The sequence below is a fragment of the Notothenia rossii genome, assembly GCF_949606895.1.
Source record: "Notothenia rossii genome assembly, chromosome: 2".
Lineage (NCBI taxonomy): Eukaryota > Metazoa > Chordata > Actinopteri > Perciformes > Nototheniidae > Notothenia > Notothenia rossii.
The window spans coordinates 71,639,057-71,660,564 of NC_136904.1; the positions used below are offsets into that span (position 1 = coordinate 71,639,057).

General features: G+C 40.5%; 3 protein-coding genes across 6 annotated transcripts in view; 2 read left to right on the forward strand and 1 right to left on the reverse strand.

The window, feature by feature from the left end:
- Positions 1-421, forward strand: part of LOC307029672 (zinc finger MYM-type protein 1-like) — a gene marked incomplete at both ends in the record, with an annotated part of 2,025 nt that extends 1,604 nt beyond the window's left edge. Inside the window, one exon of the mRNA XM_079665751.1 lies at positions 1-421. This exon is cut by the window's left edge and continues 1,604 nt beyond it. Coding sequence (XP_079521877.1) covers positions 1-421 — 421 coding nt within the window.
- The window catches only part of LOC307030493 (carboxypeptidase O-like), a 45,195-nt gene extending 30,443 nt beyond the window's left edge, over positions 1-14,752 (reverse strand). The window contains exon 1 of one of the 3 annotated variants that reach the window (XM_079666961.1): positions 14,730-14,752. The gene's annotated coding sequence lies outside the window, so the exon portion shown is untranslated. Of the gene's footprint in view, positions 1-1,933; positions 1,956-7,202; positions 7,597-14,729 lie in introns of those variants that run through there. The other 2 variants (XM_079666959.1, XM_079666960.1) reach the window with 2 other exon arrangements.
- Positions 10,332-17,497, forward strand: LOC307030495 (melanoregulin). 2 transcript variants are annotated; one of them, XM_079666970.1, is made up of 6 exons: positions 10,332-10,558; positions 10,667-10,922; positions 14,935-15,025; positions 15,122-15,288; positions 15,369-15,487; positions 16,558-17,497. In XM_079666970.1, exons 1-5 carry the CDS (start codon positions 10,485-10,487, stop codon positions 15,438-15,440), a joined length of 660 nt encoding a protein of 219 aa, XP_079523096.1. In that variant the 5' UTR covers positions 10,332-10,484; the 3' UTR covers positions 15,441-15,487; positions 16,558-17,497. The 2 variants fall into 2 exon arrangements, with proteins under 2 accessions (XP_079523096.1, XP_079523095.1); XM_079666969.1 differs by lacking the exon at positions 16,558-17,497 and having other exon boundaries at positions 15,369-15,608.
- The last annotated feature ends 4,011 nt before the right edge of the window (positions 17,498-21,508 follow it).

Here is a 21,508-nt window from a genome sequence, read left to right on the forward strand (position 1 = left end):
ATCCAAGGAGGACCTGCACAAACACTGTATCAATGTGGAGAAAACTCTCACAGATAAAGGTGAAGCTGATGTTGATGGACTGGAGATGATGCAGGAGATAATCAACCTCCCTCAACTGCCACCACAGACAACTGCCATGGAGATGCTGACCTTTCTGCATGACAGTAACCTGCAAGAAGTGTATCCAAATCTTTGGATTGCTCTAAGAATTTCTTTGACCCTTCCAGTTACAGTTGCCTCAGCTGAGCGCAGTTTTTCCAAACTGAAACTCATTAAAACCTATCTACGGTCAACAATGGGACAAGAACGCCTAAGTGGCCTTGCTGTCATTAGCATCAATGCTGACGTGGCACATGGTGTGTCTTATGATGACTTGATCAGTGATTTTGCTGCCAGGAAAAGTCGCCGTGCACCTTTGTAAAACCTCCTGCAGGAGCGGTTCGAGACCCTGAGCCAGGTGAGAGACACATTTGGACTGTTACTCGAATTTTCAAAAAGTACAAGGGATATCCAAGGAGGACCTGCACAAACATTGTATCGATGTGGAGAAAACTCTCACAGATAAAGGTGAAGCTGATGTTGATGACTTGATTAGTGATTTTGCTGCCAGGAAAAGTCGCCGTGCACCTTTTGTAAAGCCTCCTGCAGCTGTGGAGAATTTAGTATTTGCACACTATAAATATTTTGATCAGGACAATACTGCACTTTAAGGTAGTTTTTGGGTGTGTGAAAAATAGTTGCATGTGTGTGTTTGTTTCTTTTTATGATGCTGGCTTTCTTTTATACGTTATTTATGTGCATAATTACTTTCGTTCATCTTTTTAGCCTGCAGTTGTTATTATATTATATTGTAATGCTGCTGTTAAGAAAGTTTTGTATATATTACTTATATTTATATTACTTTGTATATATTTATACTGATGGTTCTGCTGTTGTAGCTGTAACTTATTTTTGTATTTGACATTTTGTTTATATGTTTATATTTCATGTCAATTTTAAAATAAAAGGCGAATGTTTGAGTGGGAACTTAGTAGATTTTGTGTGTGTTTGGCGGGGGGGGGGGGGGGGGGCCTCCCTGACTATTTATGCTTAGGGCCCCCAAAAGCTTAGCAGCGGCCCTGCCTCCCGGGGTCATATTTCTCCCGCATTTCTCCCGATTTCTGACAAAATCAGATTTACTCAGGACTGTTTCCACTCGGACTTTAATACAGCTAAACCATTGTTTGGTTTCCATGGTAACACTTCTCTTTAGTAGCGCGCGCAACTGAAAGTCTGAGACGGTGAGGCAGATAGTCACAGAAAACAGAACAAAAATCGACAACTACTCTACTCTCTGCTCACTCCTTTCCTGCCCACACATATGCTCCATCAAGGATGGTGCTACAGGCCGCAAGGCATTGCACTTAGAACTACAATATAAGCATGTTAATGTTAATCTAACAGCTCCGGCGATCCACTAGCACCCCCCCCACCCCCCCCCCCCCCATTTTGCATTTTGAAATGCTCCCGTTTTCTGAGGTCTCAATGTTGGCAAGTATGCTCCCCGCAAGCACACACAGTGTACCCGCGACTGTTACAATGAAGGCTCGGTAATCAGCTCACGGCATATAGGTGTAAGCAGGGGTAAAGTGCTATTTTTACAAGTGGGGAGTGGACCTCACCTCCTCTAGTGGGGCCCGGGGGCATGCTCCCCTGGGAAGATTTTTTTTAAATATTGAAGTTAAAAGCATCAATCTGGTGCACTTTGAGAGCAAAATGAAGAGATCTATGGATACATCTCTCAACATACATATGAAACAGAACTGTAAACAGATTTACTATTTCTTTATAGATATTTTACAAATCACTCCCCTTTTAAAACAAACCGTTTGAGACCCACTGAGATAACTAGACTAAAGTTAATTATCTAAACACTGAGAGTCCTTTACTTCACCTGAGCTGAGGTTATCTGAGACTCTCAGTCTGACAGGACAGGAGACAGTTCTCCCTCCACTTTGTTGTTGAAAAAGCTCCTTATATCCGTTAGCTTGGCTAGCTAGCACCAGATGCTAAACACAACGATCTCCGGTAGAGACCCACCGGTGCTCGCGCACGCACACAAAATGGCTCGTGCCACACAACACACAGAGCAGAGCTTGAATGAAACACAGAGAGCCAGAAGTAAGCTACTTGTACTCACGAGGCCTATTATGTGCAGAATCCCTCTCGCTTTCAGGTGGTTTTGATTGAGTGTCCACACGTGGATGTTTAAGGACTAAAAAAATCAATTTGTCACTTTGCTGTTAGCAAATAATTTGGCGCTCCAGCTAACAGGCAGTCACTCAAGTGTCACAAAGTAATTTAGCCTATGGGTAGGTCAAAAATCTAATGGGTGCTGGCCATTGGCCTTATCACCTGTGTTGGCTTTATGTTTTTGGTCAAACATTTGTTTGTTTCACATTTGCATTGATGTAATCAATAATTTTTCTAATTTAATTTAATTTAAAAAAAAAGAAATTCCAAAAAAAACAAAAAACATATTTCTTGGGGGTGCTTAGGAGGTTCTTTGGCAATCCCGGGGGGTGCTTCAGCACCCCCTAGCTCCCCCCTGGCGCCGCCCCTGGTGTGCAGTACACTTTCTTTCCCCTCCTGGTACTGGGAACATCAAGTTAATTTCTTCCTTGATATTCTGAACATTAAGTTATTTTGGAATCTAGCTTGAGTTCATAGAAGTGAGTCGAAAAGGTTTCTTTGAAAGCCTTGTCTCCTCTCCCCTTATTGTTTATTTACATTAGAGAGCTGGAACAGTAAAACAGATAAGAAGATGTTTGTTTCACATTTGCATTGATGTAATCAATAATTTTTCTAATTTAATTTAATAAAAATAAAAACAATAATTAAAAAAAAAAAAAAAAAAACATATATTTCTTGGGGGTGCTTAGGGGGTGCTTTGGCAATCCTGGGGGGTGCTTGAGCTCCCCCCTGGCGCCGCCCCTGCCAACAATGCCTTGCAGCCGCAGCATTTGCCGTCACACAACAGTCGGCCGTTCACGGAAACAAACGATTATGACGGAGAAGTTATATCATGAAAGTTACGGTGCTTATTAAGCGTTTTAAAACGTATGTGGTAAGGGTTAGGGTTAGGGTTAGGGGTTGGGTTAGGGTTAGGGTTAGGGTTAACGTTCATCAGATGTAAACGTTCATCAGTATTATAATCAAAAAGAGAAATATGAACATTAGTTTTGACTGAAATTATCAAATAAAGTCAACATTTCACTGAGCTGTGTGGGGTTTGTTCAACTTTTAAAATATGTTTGAATGGTGATATACGCAGTGATAGATGTGATAGGACTAACGTTTATAATAAATACATATTTGTATTTCTTTTAAGATCTTTTAATACAATCATACGTATTGGGATCATTTGTATTAATGTGGACCGGAGGGAGAGGGTGACGAGCATAAATTTCACTTTCCTTTTTTATTTCAATTACAACTTTGGTCATGAAGAATGTTTCTCTGTTTTCCACGTTCATAAAGTATAAAACAACAGCATCAGAGCACGGTGCAGAGTCTCTAGTTTACAGTAGTCCTTCGTTCTTATTAAACATCCATGTAGTCCGTTGTATAGAACACTGTAGTTTCCATAGTTTCACCACAGCAGCAGACACACACAATGACGTCCGCTGGCGCATCATAAACAGGTAGGATAGTGAAAGCGCATTCGGATTCTCTAAAGTACCGCAGTCTCTTCTCCTAAGTCCTTTTGAATTCTCCTATCAACTATCCCTTAACCCCGGGACGTTTCACTCAGAGGTCAAGGAATAGAAGATAGGGTTAGAACTTAGGAGCTGATTTTTCAAACTATCCGACCACAACCGGGGCCTCATTCCACTAATTGTTACAGATGCAGGTTCAAAGCTCAATTAGGTTCAAAGGTGAATTATTGCGTCATCGTTTGCGTCATGACGTAACCATTTACGTGGGGAGTAGTAGAAGAGAGCAGAGCATTAACAGCAGGATAAAATTGGGACACTCTGGACTAAACTCATCACTGCATCTGATTGGAAAACATCCAAATGGCAATTGTGATGGTTGCCAACAACCAGAGACAATACATCATGTATTTTTTAGCTGCCCGGATTATAACAGACAAAGATTCATTCTGAAAACTGCACTGGAACAACTCAACATCAAGGACATGGATTTCAAGGCAATATTTGAAAGTAAATCAAGAAATGAAGCAAACAAGCTGATCTTCAAATTCCTCAAAAGCACTGGTCTGAGGACAAGGATTTAGTATGAACATTTAATAACTCAACAGTAGGTGGCGATATATGCCCCAAGTGGAAGCGATTCGCCATTAAAGAAAAGAAGAAGAAGAAGAAGAAGAAGAAGAAGAAGAAGAAGAAGAAGAAGAAGAACCATTTACGTGCCTTATGACCCACACAGCGTTTTACGTCGCTGATTGTCTCCGTAACACCGCTCACAACAACATCAATAGAGGATTGCGTCGGGTGGTTTTGAATTATACGAAGCCATATTCAATTAAATAACTACTTCTCCAACCTTATACCTTTCTCCAGAGTGCTGTGGTGCATTGTTTATTAATGTGGTTCAGCTGCATTACTGCCCGCTGCAGTGCTGCTCGTCTTCCGGAGTTTATTCTCCCGTTAACTCACGGCAGCGGCCGCTGTAAATTTTCATTGTCTGACTGTCACACAAGCAGCGGATAAATATCGCCCATCCCCATAAGTCAGTGGTTCCCAAACTTTTTCAATCGGGCCCCCCTTGGGTAATTGGAAATATGTTCGGGACACCCCCCCAACCCGGTTCCCATCTATATTGGTAGGATTAATTGTATATTGTTGTAAAAAACATTACATTTTCTCTGCTAATAATAAGAAGATACAAAGATCCAACTAATGTTATATTTTATTATGGATTACACATGAACAAAAGTGTTTGTAATATACTGTGAATTAATTTGGCCTAATTAAAACTGGTTGGCCTTCTTCCCTGAGTAGTAGATTTTTTAATTCAAATGTATTTAAGGAAAATATATTAAGTAACTTACTATTCCTACGGCAAGTTGCAAACGATCACATCACTTTACCATTTATATTCCACACATAGCTTATCAATTACTTGTGCGTGCTTGCTTTCCCTTGCAGATCTTCTCAAACCGGGGCTGTTGTTTTGAGACTGCCACTCTCAGTTCATTCTCAATGTTCAGCTTTGATCTGTATTTCGTTTTGATGGCAGCAACAGCAGAAAAGCCTATCTCACACAAGTAGGATGTTGCAAAAGGCAGCATTATGCCCACAGCTCTCTGACCAATGAGATATTTTCGAGCAGTGCTTGATTACAATAGAATAATAATAATAATAATACATTTGATTTATATAGCACACTTTAAAAACAACGTAATCTCAAGGTGCTTCACAAAGCTAAAAGGAGAAAATAATAAAATAAAAAAATCTTCCCGCTTCCTGCAGTACCTCCCCGACCCACCAGGGGTCGTGCCCCACAGTTTGAAAACCACTGCCATAAGTGAATGTGTTTTAGTCTGAAAGCTGTTTGTCATCACAACTCTGTTATGAAAGTTTATCTGGCATTCTATAGAGGCCTGTACTACGAAGCTGGTTCAACCTGGATATGTTTGAGTTAGCCGGTTGGCCTAATCCAAAACATACGTGCTCTCGCTAAACTGTACTACGACGCGGGTTATCAAGTGGAATCGCTCAAGCCAGCCATGTCCTATCTAGTTAGGTGCGCGTTCACATGAAAGGGGTGGTATTTGGAGCATTCGACCAATCACAAACATGGAGAAGCATACTGACAGCGCAGCGTCATACTTCCTGAATGAAAAGTCAACTATAATATTAGACATATGAAGAAGTTAAACTTTAAATATCCATGACTTAAACACTTTATCCAGGATAAAAGCCACAGTTGTACCTGCAAGGTGAATACAGCTGGTAACAGAAAAAGTGTTTGAATACGTACATTAACAGGTTTATGATATCACTGGCCCGTCTAAGACACAATCTGACTTTAATTACATTCGACTCAAGTGTTTCGTCAACTTAATGTGTTGCTTCAAATAATACTTCTGCATAGAGTATGTGACTGTGAGTGTTGCACGGCCAGATACGGCTCAAGAAGCTGACTCAGATAAGGAAATATATGATAGGCCTACATTATGATGTGATATGATGTGAATGATAATGGGACACATCGACGTCTGCACTCACAGTGCAGCGGACTGTACTGTTACTTTGATCCGGTTACTTATGTTGTGGCAGATATTTAATTAAGCTTTCTTAACGCTAATGTTATAATAGTCAGATTGCTCTGAAGATGGGAGGTGATATTCTATTCTGTTCACGTTCACACAGTCGGTGATTTTTGCCGGCCGTCTTTCCTGCAACGGCAGTTTTTCTGTATTTCCTTTCTCCTGTAATATGACTTGATCGCTCTAAACTCTGCACACTGAGCTCTGATTGGTCAGCAGGCAGTGCGTTCACTGAGTTGAGCTCTTAGCCTGCAACCTAACCTGCTCCGGGGCAGGTTAGCCGCTCAGCATAAGTTACCCTGGAGACCTAGCATCAGAGGCGCGGGAAGGTATTTTGAGTGGGGGTGCTGAGGTGCTGGACTCCAGTGAACATTATTACGGGCACTATAGAGCACGCACAAAAAAACTCCCTACACGCAAACACACAGTAAACCCGCGACTGTTACAATGAAGGCTCGATAATCAGCTCCCGGCATATAGGCAGGGGTAAAGTGCTATTTTTTACGAGTGGGGAGCGGACCTCACCTACTCTAGGGGGGTCCGGGGGGATGCTCCCCCGGGAATATTTTTTTAAAATATTGAAGTTAAAGCGTCAATCTGGTGCACTTTGAGAGCAACATTAAGAGATCTATGGATACATCTCTCAACACCCAGATGAAACACAACTGTAAGCAGATGTTCTTTTTCTTTATGGATATTTTACAAATCACTCCCCTTTCAAACTGTATTCTTGTTTTACTGCCATATAGTATTTCATAACTGTTTTTCCTTTATTCTCTTATTTTTTTTATAACTATAATGATCATATGAAGGTGTGCCGCGGAAATAATCTTTTGAATATTTTTTGACCAAACCGTTTGAGACCCACTGAGATAACTTAGACTAAAGTTAACTATCTAAACACTCAGAGAGTCCTTTAGCTCACCTGAGCCCCTCAGTCTGAGAGGAGAGCTCTCCTCAGCTTGTTGTGGAACAAACAGATCCGTATGTCCGTTAGTGCAGCTAGCTATCCAGATGCTAACAACACGCTCCCTGCTGCTAGCACCGGTCCCTCTCTCTCTCCCCCTCTCTCACACACACTAAATGCGCTATTTCCGCACACACACAGAGCCGCGAGCTTGAATGACACAAGCACACTTTTATTTCCATGCAACTCTCTGATTGGTCTGGTGTCTTGCCTCTGTTGCATTCACTGAACACGGGAAATTACAGTCCTGCCGTCCTTTCTAGTGTCTTGATGAGGTTCACGTAAAGCACGGTTAATGTATTATATTATTGAGGTAGAATTGTCCGGGGCTACAGAAAAAACATTCTGGGCAGGCCAAAATATTATTTAACTAACAATGTGGAATTTATTGGCTACATATTACACAGATTATGCACAGCGGGAGCAGCAATAACCGTCAAATAATAATTCAGACAGGGGAGCTCCGCACCCCCTGCCTGCCGCTAGGGGGTGCTGCAGCGCCCTCAGCACCCCCCTTCCCGCGCCCATGCCTAGCATGCTAAAAAGAGAACCAGTGTCGTAGGACCGGAAACCCAGACTTTTCCCTGAAGTAGCCGGCTAAGCGAAAAATCGTGCTGAAAGCTGGTTCAACCTAATCTGGATATGTTTGAGTTAGCCGGTTGGCCTAATCCAAAACATATGCGCTCTCGCTAAACGGTACTATGACTCGGGTTATCAAGTGGATCGCTCAAGCCAGCCGTGCCCTATCTAGTTAGGTGCGCGTTCACATGAAAGGGGTGGTATTTGGAGCATTTGACCAATCACAAACATGGAGAAGCGTACTGACAGCGCAGCGTCATACTTCCTGAATGAAAAGTCAACTATAATATTAGACATATGAAGAAGTTAAACTTTAAACATCCATGACTTAAACACTGTATCCAGGGTAAAAGCCACATAGTTGCACCTGCAAGGTGAATACAGCTGGTAAAAGAAAAAGTGTTTGAATGCGTACATTAACAGGTTTATGATATCACTGCCCCATCTAAGACACGAGTGGATCTGACTTTAATTACATTTGTCTCGAGTGTTTCGTCAACTTAATGTGTTGCTTAAAATAATAATTCTGCATACAGTATGTGACACTGTAAGTGTTGGACGGCCAGATATGGCTCAGCTGACTCAGATAAGGAAATATATGATACATGATGTGATATGCCGGGGAATGTACTTATTGTTACTCTGATCCGGTTACTTATGTTGTGGCAGATATTTAATTAAGCTGCTCCGGGGCAGGTTAGCCGCACAGCATAAGTTACCATGGAGATCTAACCTGCTAAAAAGAGAAACAGCTTCGTAGGACCGGAAACCCCGAGTTTTCCCTGAACTTAGCCGGCTAAGCGAAAATCCTGCTTCGTAGTATACCCCCCAGGCCTCTGATACACTTGATGACAACCCAAAAACAACAACAACAGGAAAACGTCTGCCTCTTCACAAAGGTCAATAACAGTGAACGGATGGTCATTAAAGTAAGATAAAATAAACAGCTAGAGAGCTAAAGTTAATTAAATTCATCCAATATCAGAAGGATTACCTTTTAACAAACGTTGTAATGCTTTTCTTTCATTTTAATTTGAGTACAACTTTGAAGATATAACATTGTATTGTTTTCTTTTTACACTGACTCAGATATAATGATAAGACTACGCCAGTCGAAGCTCAGCTTTGGTAAGGAAGAGACAGGACAGGCAGAGAGAAAGAGAGAGAGAGAGAGAAAGTAGAATGTAGGCTTAACCCTGTCTATCTATCTATCTATTTATCTATAACAATAGTCTTCATTTACACTATAGACAATAGGCATACTTTTAAAACAACATAAATCTATTGCAGTTATGATGTCATAATAACCTACAATTGTATAAAACCACACAATTTGTTTACATCTTTGTTCTCTTTTGGGAATCAAACAAAACAGATTTAAAAAAAAAAATGCAAACAAACAAGTGAAATGAACTAAATTGCTGAATTGCTTTTAATTCACTGGCAGGAGCGACAAGTGAGGAGGAGCAAAAAGTGAACAACGAGGGAGAGATTGAACAAAGAGAAAGAGTAGAGGACAGAGAGAGTAATGAACAGGAAGAAGACAGAGAGACTAAAGAAGATGGAAGAGAGGGTGCCGGTTATGAAAAGGAGAGAGACATGGAAAATGAATGTTGACAATGTCTTGTGATCATTTTAGCCTCTTCTGCATTTCCAGGTCATTAATAGTAACAATCAGATTCTTATGTATTACACTTTCAAATATAATTTATGCTGCAGCCCACTGACAAGGTATCAATATATCATCCAATGTTTGACCCCCTACAGGACTTAAAAAGCACCTAATTTGATCATGTAAATCCCAAAATTCTGGGGGGGGGGGCTATACCCCAAACTCCCCTAGCATGTTTGGACCTCGGTATTTAGGAAATCCTGGATACGGCCCTGGCCTCAGGTATATTGGTGGGAAAACATTTCAATTTTATTACAGCAGAAGTAAATGCATGTCACCTATCAGAGAAAAAAAATCATAAATAAGTTATCTATCAACCTTTATGAAGTGCCACTAAAATTATATAACAGCCGATAGACATACTGCTCTCTTTTTGTTTGTTAATCCTAACTAAATAATCATTGTGCTTTTCCAGAAACACAAAACATGACCATATTATATAACATATTAAAAAGCAGTCAAAATATTATACAAGTCGTGCAGTGAGCCTGTGTTTTGTAGGGATAGAGCTAGAAAGCTATGCCTCTCCTGCTACATTCTGCACCATCAGGAATTGCTGAATAAATGCGCCATTCATCCCTGAACTGTCCTGTGTGTGTGTGTGTGTGTGTGTGTGTGTGTGTGTGTGTGTGTGTGTGTGTGTGTGTGTGTGTGTGTGTGTGTGTGTGTGTGTGTGTGTGTGTGTGTGTGTGTGTGTGTGTGTGTGTGTGTGTGTGTGTGTGTGTGCGTGCGTGCGTGCGTGTTTGTGTGTAGATGTTGTTTTGGTTGTCCCCTGTTTGGATTCACGTGGATAATGTAATTGACATCAGGCTCTCATTCAGGCCAGGACAGGCACAGTGAAAGGGGGACGGACACAGGAGAGTTAAGATAGCGCCTGGATTTTTAGTCGTCGACATTTGTAAATGTTTCAGGTTGGACATTGTTCAATTTGGTGAGAATTCAAGCGAAGGAGGTGTTTCTTGTGGGATTTTATCTATTGGAAAGGGCCAATGGGTGCCAAGTATACCATCTGTTGCTGTCAGTATCTGAAACACAACAGGGAGGAGAAGAATGCTATTTTGCGGTAAGACAAACACCTGATACACTTGATGACAACCCAAAAGCCTCTAACCCTAACCCTAAACCCTCTTTAAACCAGCTCTTTCCTCTAATTCTCCTTCTTTCTAACCAGTATGCGCACCACTACAGCTCCAAAACAACCAGTGCTGTTATACAGTGACACCAGTGACAGTGACACAGAAGAAGAGAGCCTTTTCGGGCCACGGCCTTCGAGAAGGAAGCCTTGGAAAAAGCAGCCGAGCCAGAGGAGCAGTGTGAACCCGTGGGCCGACACAAACAGACCCTGTGAGCCTCAAATCAGGAGAGGATCAGACCGAGAGCTGCAGGCTTTTATTAGCATGAGAGACCAGGCAGACACAGCTACAGAGGTGAGAGACAGCGTGTCGTTGCATATTAAATGTGCAATGTCAAAGGGAAATAACACACATAAACACATAGAAAAAAACAGCAGAATAACTGTCTCAATCTGTATCTAAATAAAGAGAATAATCAGATATTTATGGTTTTTTTTAAAACAGTGACATATGTTCACATACTGTACACAAACTCGAATGTACATAACAGTGGAATGCTGTAAATATTAGCAGAAATTGTAACATTTTTGTATCAGTTAAATTGTTCATCATATTGGCAACACAAATGACATAGAACTGTAAAGACCTTGTATATATCTAAAATATGTATATAATATATAAGGCCTTTAAAGTGTAGTCCTTAAAATAAGTTTAAAAATAATCAGACAAATACTACCAAACACTTCTGTGATCATTTTTTGGCTGGAATTTAGTAGATCCGTACATCTATCTTTATCCATCCACTGATCATTGGATTATAAGCGTTTATCTGGACAAAGATTTACTGTTCTTTCTTGGCTAAATGCTTCTAAAAACTCCACACATGTACTATTACCAGGAGGTACTACAGTAATGTGTTAATTCGGTCAACATCTTCTTATCTGTTTTACTGTTCCAGCTCTCTAATGTAAATAAACAATAAGGGGAGAGGAGACAAGGCTTTCAAAGAAACCTTTTCGACTCACTTCTATGAACTCAAGCTAGATTCCAAAATAACTTAATGTTCAGAATATCAAGGAAGAAATTAACTTGATGTTCCCAGTACCAGGAGGGGAAAGAAAGTGTACTAGTGCACACCAGGGGCGGCGCCAGGGGGGAGCTAGGGGGTGCTGAAGCACCCCCCGGGATTGCCAAAGAACCTCCTAAGCACCCCCAAGAAATATATATATATATTTTTTTGGATTTTTTTTTTTTTAAATTAAATTAAATTAGAAAAATTATTGATTACATCAATGCAAATGTGAAACAAACAAATGTTTGACCAAAAACATAAAGTAAAACACAGGTGATTAGGCCAATGGCCAGCTCCCATTAGATTTTTGACCTACCCATAGGCTAAATTACTTTGTGACACTTGAGTGACTTCCTGTTGGCTGGAGCGCCAAATTATTTGCTAACAGCAAAGTGACAAATGGATCGTTTTTTAGTCCTTAAACGTCCGCGTGTGGACACTCAATCAAAACCACCTGAAAGCGAGAGGGATTCTGCACATAATAGGCCTCGTGAGTACAAGTAGCTTACTTCTGTCTCTGTGTTTCATTCAAGCTCTGCTCTGTGTGTTGTGTGGCACGAGCCATCTTGTGTGCGTGCGCAAGCACCAGTGGGTCTCTACCATGGTCTCTACCGGAGATCGTTGTGGTTAGCATCTGGTGCTAGCTAGCCAAGCTAACGGATATAAGGAGCCTTTTCAACAACAAAGTGGAGGAAGAACTCTCTCCTGTCAGACTGAGAGTCTCAGATAACCTCAGCTCAGGTGAAGTAAAGGACTCAGTGTTTAGATAGTTAACTTTAGTCTAGTTATCTCAGTGGGTCTCAAACGGTTTGTTTTAAAAGGGGAGTGATTTGTAAAATATCTATAAAGAAATCGTACATCTGTTTACAGTTCTGTTTCATATGTATGTTGAGAGATGTATCCATAGATCTCTTCATTTTGCTCTCAAAGTGCACCAGATTGATGCTTTTAACTTCAATATTTAAAAAAAAAACCTTCGGGAGCATTTCAAAATGCAGGAGGGGGGGCAGGGGGGCTGCTAGTGGATCGCCGGAGCTGTTAAATTAACATTAACATGCTTATATTGTAGTTCTAAGTGCAATGCCTTGCGGCCTGTAGCACCATCCTTGATGGAGCATATGTGTGGGCAGGAAAGGAGTGAGCAGAGAGTAGAGTAGTTTTTTGTTCTGTTTTCTGTGACTATCTGCCTCACCCTCTCAGACTTTCAGTTGCGCGCGCTACTAAAGAGACGTGTTACCATGGAAACCAAACAATGGTGTAGCTGTATTAAAGTCCGAGTAGAAACAGTCCTGAGTAAATCTGATTTTGTCAGAAATCGGGAGAAATGTGACCCCGGGAGGAAACCAGGAGAGGGCAATGAAATCGGGAGTCTCCCGCGAAAATCGGGAGGGTTGACAAGTATGAGTTGCAGTAGAAAATTCAACTGTAGCGCTGGTGCATTAATGGGAAACCCTTAAAGTTTGAGCACCCTCTATGAAACGTCAAGCTACCCCACAGCACCCCCTAGAGAAAATCTCTGGCGCCGCCAATGCTGCACACACACAGTTCCCAAAATAGAGACATTGTACTTTATTGACTCATTCAATCAGTGACCCAAGACTTCTTACATAGGCACTAAATTTGTTGTTTACAGGGATGGGAGTGTTACTTAAAGGGGCCCTATTATGCTCATATTCAGGTTCATATTTATATTTCGTGTCTCTACTGTGACATGTTATCATGCTTTAATGCTCAAAAAGGTCTTCATTTGTTCATACTGCCTCTGCTGCAGCACCTCTTTTCACCCTCTGTCTGAAACCAGAGCACAGTCTTTTGTGATTGGTTAACTGGCTAAATCTTTGGTCATTGATCAACCGGTTAGGACAGGGTTATGGTTAGGTCAGGGTTAAGGTTAGGTCTACAGTAAACCTTTGTGACTGCAGTCTCTGAGCAGACAGATTGAATTTGATGAACATGTGACCGTCAGACTTCATGTAGAGAATAGCTGGCTGCGGGACACATTGGGCACATTGTGTTCAATAAATGAAATTTCTTAATGAAGATGTGGGCCAACAGCTTGGCAGTCAATTCAAAGAGAATATTCACTGAACCATTACAATTATGTCTGTTTTTAAAATGAGGAAAAACAAACTGAGAATCAGGCCAGTTGCATTAAAGGGAATTCAGCAATAGGGGAAAATAAAGCCCTGTCAATAAAGTGGAACATGCTGCTCTGTAAACTTGTTGCTTTGTGTGATATAAAGGCATTGTTATGATTATGTCCCGGGTTCAGTGAGAAACCATGTTACCATTTAGTTTGTTTGTTTCAAGTGTGCAGTTTCTAATGCCATACAGGGTCATTTTCACAGTAGATGTCTTGACATGCCATAGTCAGAAAAAAGGTGCTTCTCACATTAATAAATGCTCTGCTCTATTCAAGTCTCCAAAATTGAGTGACAGTTAGATAGCATGCACATTACCAGGACCTTAAAAATAAAACTGCTAAATGGAATTCAGACCGTCGTTTATTATTAACACCTGTCATTTTCCGACTGTGTTTCCTGTGAAAAAAGGCCTCGAATCTTAAATGTACAAAGTTGTATTCATTTGATACCTAAAAGGGCCATATTTTGCTAATTTACAGATTCATATTTGTATTTTGTGCCTCTACTGGACATGTTTACATGCTTTAATGTTCAAAAAGCTCTTTACATTTCTCATACTGCCTGTGCTGCAGCACCTCTTTTCACCCTCTGTTTGAAACCAGAGCCCAGTCTGCTCCGATTGGTTAGCTGGCCAGCTCTGTCTTGATTGGTCAACGCTTAGAGATGTCCCGCCCCCTACCCTATGACGTTCAATGTGTTAGATCGCAAGCCAATAGAAGTGCAAGTGTTATATATTGATGTCACACTGTGCAATGGAAGTAAACAAAGGAGTCCAATGGAGGCTTTTAAGCAAGGGGAATGTGTGGTAGAGAAACTTCCTCTGGAAGGAACTTTGGTATTTTAGCCTATGCATAACATTTACATGCACACAAACCTATATAACAGACTAGAGGAAAGGGTAAACCCCTAACAGAAAAATAGGGCCCCTGTAAAGGTCAAACGAACCTAACAGCCGGGTCAGATTGAGGCGGTCTAATCCAGGAGATCTCCTAAGGCAACATAAGGGAAAACACCTGTGTATATACTGTATGACATTTAAGCAGCAGGTAACCATCAGTTATACACGCAATGACTCGACATCATTGCTCTATCCACCCAATTTCCAGATAAGATAACAAATAATGTATCATATGCTTTTGTGTGTGTGTAGGAATGGGAGAAGCTGAATTATGACATACACAGTTTACGCTATACCAGACGAGAAGTAAGATCACGGTGGAAGAAAATCCTGCTATTGCTAGGTGAGAAACTATTTTCTTTGGTTCATTTGTGCTATAGTTAACTCTACTCACCTTATTTTGTTGTCCTAATTGTATCTCCTCTTCATCTTCCCTCAGGTTATCAGTGCGAGGCGGACGCCTTGCTGTGTGTGAACAAACAGAACCGCTTCAGTCGAGATCAGGAGCATCTCAACAAAACCACAGAAATAGTGAAACAGCTGCTGGACCACACCTCCCTGTTTCCTCCTGAAACTGAACACCAGAACACATACCTCTGTATCATGGTAAAAACACAAACATACACACTCATTCTCTCTTCCTCACCTATTTTTTTATGATTACGCTCCTCCATCTTTTCCTTCAGGACCGCCTGGTGTCTCTGGACAGCGCAGAGGACTTTGTCAGACTGGCTAAAGAGAAATATCCCAATAAATGATAAGAGAAAGTGTGAGAATAAAGAAGACACGAAGGCTGGAAGAGAGGGTAAAGAAAAATATTAGAATGTTTAATACAGTACAATTAAAGAAATTTGACCAGAATCTCACATTCATTTAATTTTAGAGCAAACTGTAATTCGAAAGGGCGAATTAAAATACTTTCTGTTCGACGTGTCCTGTTGACTTAATAAATGTAATTCCTCTGTGTTTGTACATTTCAACATTTTTTTTTGTGTTCCACTTGTAAATGCTGCTTGGACTATAAAAACAATATTCCTTCAGATTATGAAGTCATACATTTGTGTGAAAATTCTCAGAAATTGATATTACGATTTTCAAGAATCACATCACTTCACTTTGCAAGGTTTGATCCACCTCATAGCGTAACACAGGCTGCTTCCTACCGTTTGTTATGCCTGCAGTGGATGAACTGATCAAATTATACATCCCAATGACATTTTGCCATAAGGTAATACTCGTATTTTAGGCCGGAATTGCCATATCTTAGAAGAATACAGACTTAGAAGAGACATTATTCAGAAGAAAACTACTGATCAGGTCAGGATTATTTGATTGCTTTTGTATACCAGGAACTACATAGCAATGGACATCGCCATGTTCCCTATTGCACCTCCTCACTGTGGCACTTCCTGTTTATGGTGGTGTGGTTTGATGAGTTTGATCCAGCCTTGCAAAGTTATTTCTTGTGAACAGATTTTCTCTAAATACACTTTTTTAAACCTATGAACCTCATACCGCATCCTCCAAAGTGGTATACAGCCTCTATATTAAATACCAGACAATTTATATTTCGTTAAACATCTTTAACACACGCTAATAACTGGCAATACCGATGATAACACTGTATTTTATGGGTTGTTTTTTGCTCACCATGTCACTAAGAAAGTATATTTGACAAGTTAAAACAATTAGTAGTCTTATTCAATCTCACTGTTTTTGGTTGAGTAACACTGTATTGGCCGCTTTCTCCAACAGGTGGCAGCATATACTCTCTTCATGCTCCAGTGGGTCAAAATGGAAAACTTCTGTATCACAGATGGGGTGTAGCTTGATCAAATGATTTAACTTGTGATGTTGTTTCTTTTCTTCTTTCAGTGAGGAATATGGCCCAGTTACTCCTAAAAAAGACGAAAAACTATGCAGCCTACTAACTAGCCTACTATACCTTTCTTCATTTCCTGAAATGTTTGCAGGATGCAGATAATAATGTCTGGTTCTATCTTTTGCAAAAGAGTTTGATACTCTTCAGTCTTAAGTATCTTCAGTTTCTTTTGTCTTCTTTATGTAGTTTATGATTGTGGTATGCCATCGACACATTAAGGCTTGCACACACACACACATGGACACAGAAAGAGAGAGTTCACGTCTGACCCAGATATTGTTCTCTCCAAGGCTCCTTCGCCAAGTTAGGGAAACAGATGTGGAACTGAAAGAGGGGTGCGTTGGGGGAGGGGAGCACTTTGGGAAGAGGACCAATGATCTGGGACCACTAAACGGCATTGTGCAGCCTGCACCTTTTTCTCATTATACCGTTGTGTGTCTGTGTGTGTGTGATTTCAAAAATCGAGTAATGCTGACATCATTCTCCTGACTTTCGGAATTTTCTGAATTCTGTTTGATTTCCAAAAGAGAGTAGGCGAGACAGATCAGGGTTCTAACTTTAGTTTGACAGAAATATGAAGGAAGAAAGAAGGGAATTACTAAGAGGGTGATTATGTATGAAGTTGGAGTACAAAAGTTAATTAAAAGCAAACTTGATTGTCAAATTCTGTCATTTGTATTTGTGTTCAAGGGTCAAAATGTTATCATGGAAATCATTACTCATCCCCCTGTGTGTGTGGATGTGTGTGTGCAACATACTTCCAAAGGCTAGTCAGTGGTCCGGGCGTACAGTGCTTTATGGTTGCACACACTCATGGAGAATCTGCTCATTCAGACTGTGGCTCCTTCTGCTTATGGTCGTTTATTATATCAGTCACGCATGCGCACCCACAACCGCACAAACACACACATGCATACAGGAGTGAGCCATGGTTTTCTCTTCATAGCTTTGGGAATTCGCATAAATGTATGTATGAATAAACCATAAGTCAATCTTGTATTTATTCTCTCTTCCCATTTAGATTTAGTTAAACATTTTGGAAATAAAGTCATTCTGCTTTCTTGCTGAGATTGGAAGCTCGAAGCCAATGTTATAACTGTTTGTTAATGTGACACTAAATCCAGGAGACGGTTAGCTAAGCTTAGCATAACAACTGGAAACGGGGAAAGAGCAACCCTGTATCTATTGCTAAAACCCTCTTAAACTAAACCTTTAAACCATTGTTGAAATCTCACATCTCAGGCAGTTTATAATGTAGACCAAGTCCAGGGCTTCATGTTTATGTCCGAACACAAAACACTTTACCGCACTGACTAATGGTTTACTTAGTTAAATATCAAAGTCTGAGGCCGCCAATTGGATTAACACATTTCCGATAAACATAGGTCATGATGGTGAGTAAATACTTCGATCCACTCATCCCCGTAGAGACTAAACATGGTAATAATCATTATACTCATGACTTCCAATGACGTTTCTTGAGTTTACACAAACAAGAACTCCTCATTATGCACCCATTGATGTCCTGACACTCTAGATTAGCCAAACAGTTTAAGAGATGTGTGTTACTGTTGAGACATAAACATTTTTTTTCAGTATACAGCAGGGCTACTCAATTGGCGGCCCGCGGGCCAAATCCGGCCCCGGGGTGATATTTACTGGCCCTTTGAGTATAATGTTAAAAAGTAATCAAATTTTGTGGCTGTACCCGTAGGATAGAAAAGGGGGAAGTGACGTCTGACTCGCGCGGCTGTGGAGAAGAATGTGTTGCCGACATTCTGTTACTGAGTTTAGGCTAGTTAGCTAGCAGGTTTATTGTTTTGGGTGTGTGAAGCTGACAATTGAGCGGCCCGACCAAGCAAGGAGGCAGAGGCAGACCGTCCAAAGATATAACCCGGTGTAGGCATTTATTAAACTCGATCCCAGGACACAGCCTCAATCTTGCTGTTTTTGTGAGCACAGTCACCAGCCACAAGGATCTCACACCAACAGAAAAACCCCAGAGCCTAAATGCACACAGACCAATCAACCCAACAGGACACAGGTGGGGGAGGAGACAACACAGGGCACCAGGTGCACACAATCAACAGTAACAGACATGGGGAAGGGGAACACTTTTCAAAACAAAACCAGCAAATAGAGACAGACAAACTAAAAACACAGACAGATGCACAAACTACATACACTTTGCCACCAATGAAGCTACACAATCCGTAATGGAGGCCGAGATCTATGGCCCCAAAGATCACCTCCGTTAGAGGGTGCAGTCACTTTTGCCTCCACTTGCTGTTCAAATAAATGTTGAAAGAAAAAGTAAATCTATTTCATATGGGTGTTGAGAGATGTATCCAAAGATGTAGTCCCTAATTTTGCTCTCAAAGTGCACCAGATTGATGCATTTAGCTTCAACATTTAAAAAAAAAATCTTCCCTGGGGAGCATGCCCCCGGACCCCCTAGAGGAGGTGAGGTCCACCACCCGCCCCCACACCCCCGGTCAAATTGTCCCCCCCACATTGAGGATGCTTCCTACGCCCATGTTTTATTCCATGTGTCAAATCAGGCAAATTGGGTTCAAATGTTATTGCATCAATTATCTGTTAACATTAAAATCACTAAATATATGCTGTAACTATTTTGCTCTTGGCAACTCAAGGGCTCAGGTAATGTGATTACTATATGAATAATGGTCCAAAATAACATTAAATGCAGAGGGTTTTTTGTTAAGTAACATACTTTGGTCACCGGCTGATACATGCCACGCATTAAGTTGGCCTGTCTGTCAATTAATCCCCGGGCCACTTTTTCCCCCCAGTCCACCCCTGCACTACACTACCCATAATCCCCAGCTATCGTTTAGGACTACTGTCCCCGTGATTAATCTTCAAGCTCTGGGATTGGATGTTGGAGTGGCAGTGCGCCAAGGTTACGCGAGCGTCAAACAGCTGTTTGAAATGGAACGAAACCATGCCAGACTATCCAAAACTGGAAATCGAACGCCCCCCAAGAACTACACATGCTGGCTATTGTGTTTTCAAAATGTTCTATGGGACGTCCCTACTGAACGTTTTCGTTTCTCCCACAATTAGACGTTTCCAGTATTAAACACATTTGTGTTATCAAATGTAAAACACATAATTATCATAGTTGATAAATGGGTTAAAATCGCTTGTGTCCATAATGCGCAGCATTAATATATAAACACATGACAGCTCATTGTTACTTTGTAATTCTACTCCACTACAATTCAGAGGTTAACCTGGTATTTTTACTCCACTACATTTATTTTAGTTACTTTGCAGATTCTGATTAATGATGTGAGATATAAACAACCCTTAAATCAGACTTTAGTTACACCTGAGTAAAATTCAGGGAAGATGATTGTCAAGTGCCAACAATCAGGAGAGATATTTGATAGTTGGTGCTTGAGAAGACTACACATTTATCTGCAATTGACATGAATGGAAACGAGTAATAAAGTATATTCATTACTCGTTATTCTCTACTAATAATTCATTAAAGACTGTAAAATGGCTATTTTGCACATCCCTTTCAAAATTTCAAGATTTTCTAAGGTGTATTGACATATCATATACAATATTATGGTGTAGTTATGCAATGAATGGAAAACTTGGGTCGCAGCAGAGGTTCCTCAACAGTGCATTACAAGACATCTATTAATATGTGTGTATACCTCCACCATTAAACTGCCATATTCTGCACATTTCTTATACTATCTACATACATAAGAGTATAATTCATATGTATAATATCAGTTAAAATAAGTGCTTCAACATAGTTAACATTGCAGGAAAGCAATATATTAGACGTTAAGTACTTTGTCAGGCTTAATATTTATCTGTAGATACCCCCAAAGTTTTTTTCTTATTTAAAAGAAGACCTTTAACCTAAAGTATTATTTAATGTTTGAATAAAGGTTAATTCGTTTTTCTGTTTTGCACATCCTCCTATTAATATCTTTGTACATCCTGCACTAAACGGTTTTATTGTAGAGATCACTTATAGTATCTTCTTGATTTTTTGTGTTCTATATTTCTATCATTGACCTTCTACTTTCCCCCTATGAAAGTATGTATTCTTAATATTTTTTTTCATCAAATATAACACATAAAAACAATAATTCAATAATGTGCTTTAGCCACTAGGCGGTGCACACAAGGTACACACAGCCATAACAACTTTGTATTATTAGTGTAGGACACTTACAGGACTGTCTCAGAAAATTAGAATATTGTGATAAAGTTCTTTATTTTCTGTAATGCAATTAAAAAAACAAAAATGTCATACATTCTGGATTCATTACAAATCAACTGAAATATTGCAAGCCTTTTATTATTTTAATATTGCTGATTATGGCATACAGCTTAAGAAAACTCAAAAATCCTATCTCAAAAACTTAGAATAGTTCCTCAGACCAAGTAAAAAAAAAAGATTTATAACAGCAAAACACAATCAAACATTTGAAAATGTCCATTAATGCACTCAGTACTTGGTTGGGAATCCTTTTGCACGGATTACTGCATCAATGCGGCGTGGCATGGAGGCAATCAGCCTGTGGCATTGCTGAGGTGTTATGGATGCCCAGGATGCTTCAATAGCGGCCTTTAGCTCATTAGCATTGTTGGGTCTGGTGTCTTTCAGCTTCTTCTTCACAATACCCCACATATTCTCTATGGGGTTCAGGTCAGGGGAATTTGCAGGCCAATCGAGGACAGTAATGCCATGGTCAGTACACCAGTTACTGGTGGTTTTGGCACTGTGGGCAGGTGCCAGATCATGCTGGAAAATGAATTCCTCATCTCCATAGAGCTTTTCAGCAGACGGAAGCATGTAGTGCTCTAAAATCTCTTGGTACACAGCTGCATTTACTCTGGGCTTGATGAAACACAGTGGACCAACACCAGCAGCTGACATGGCTCCCCAAA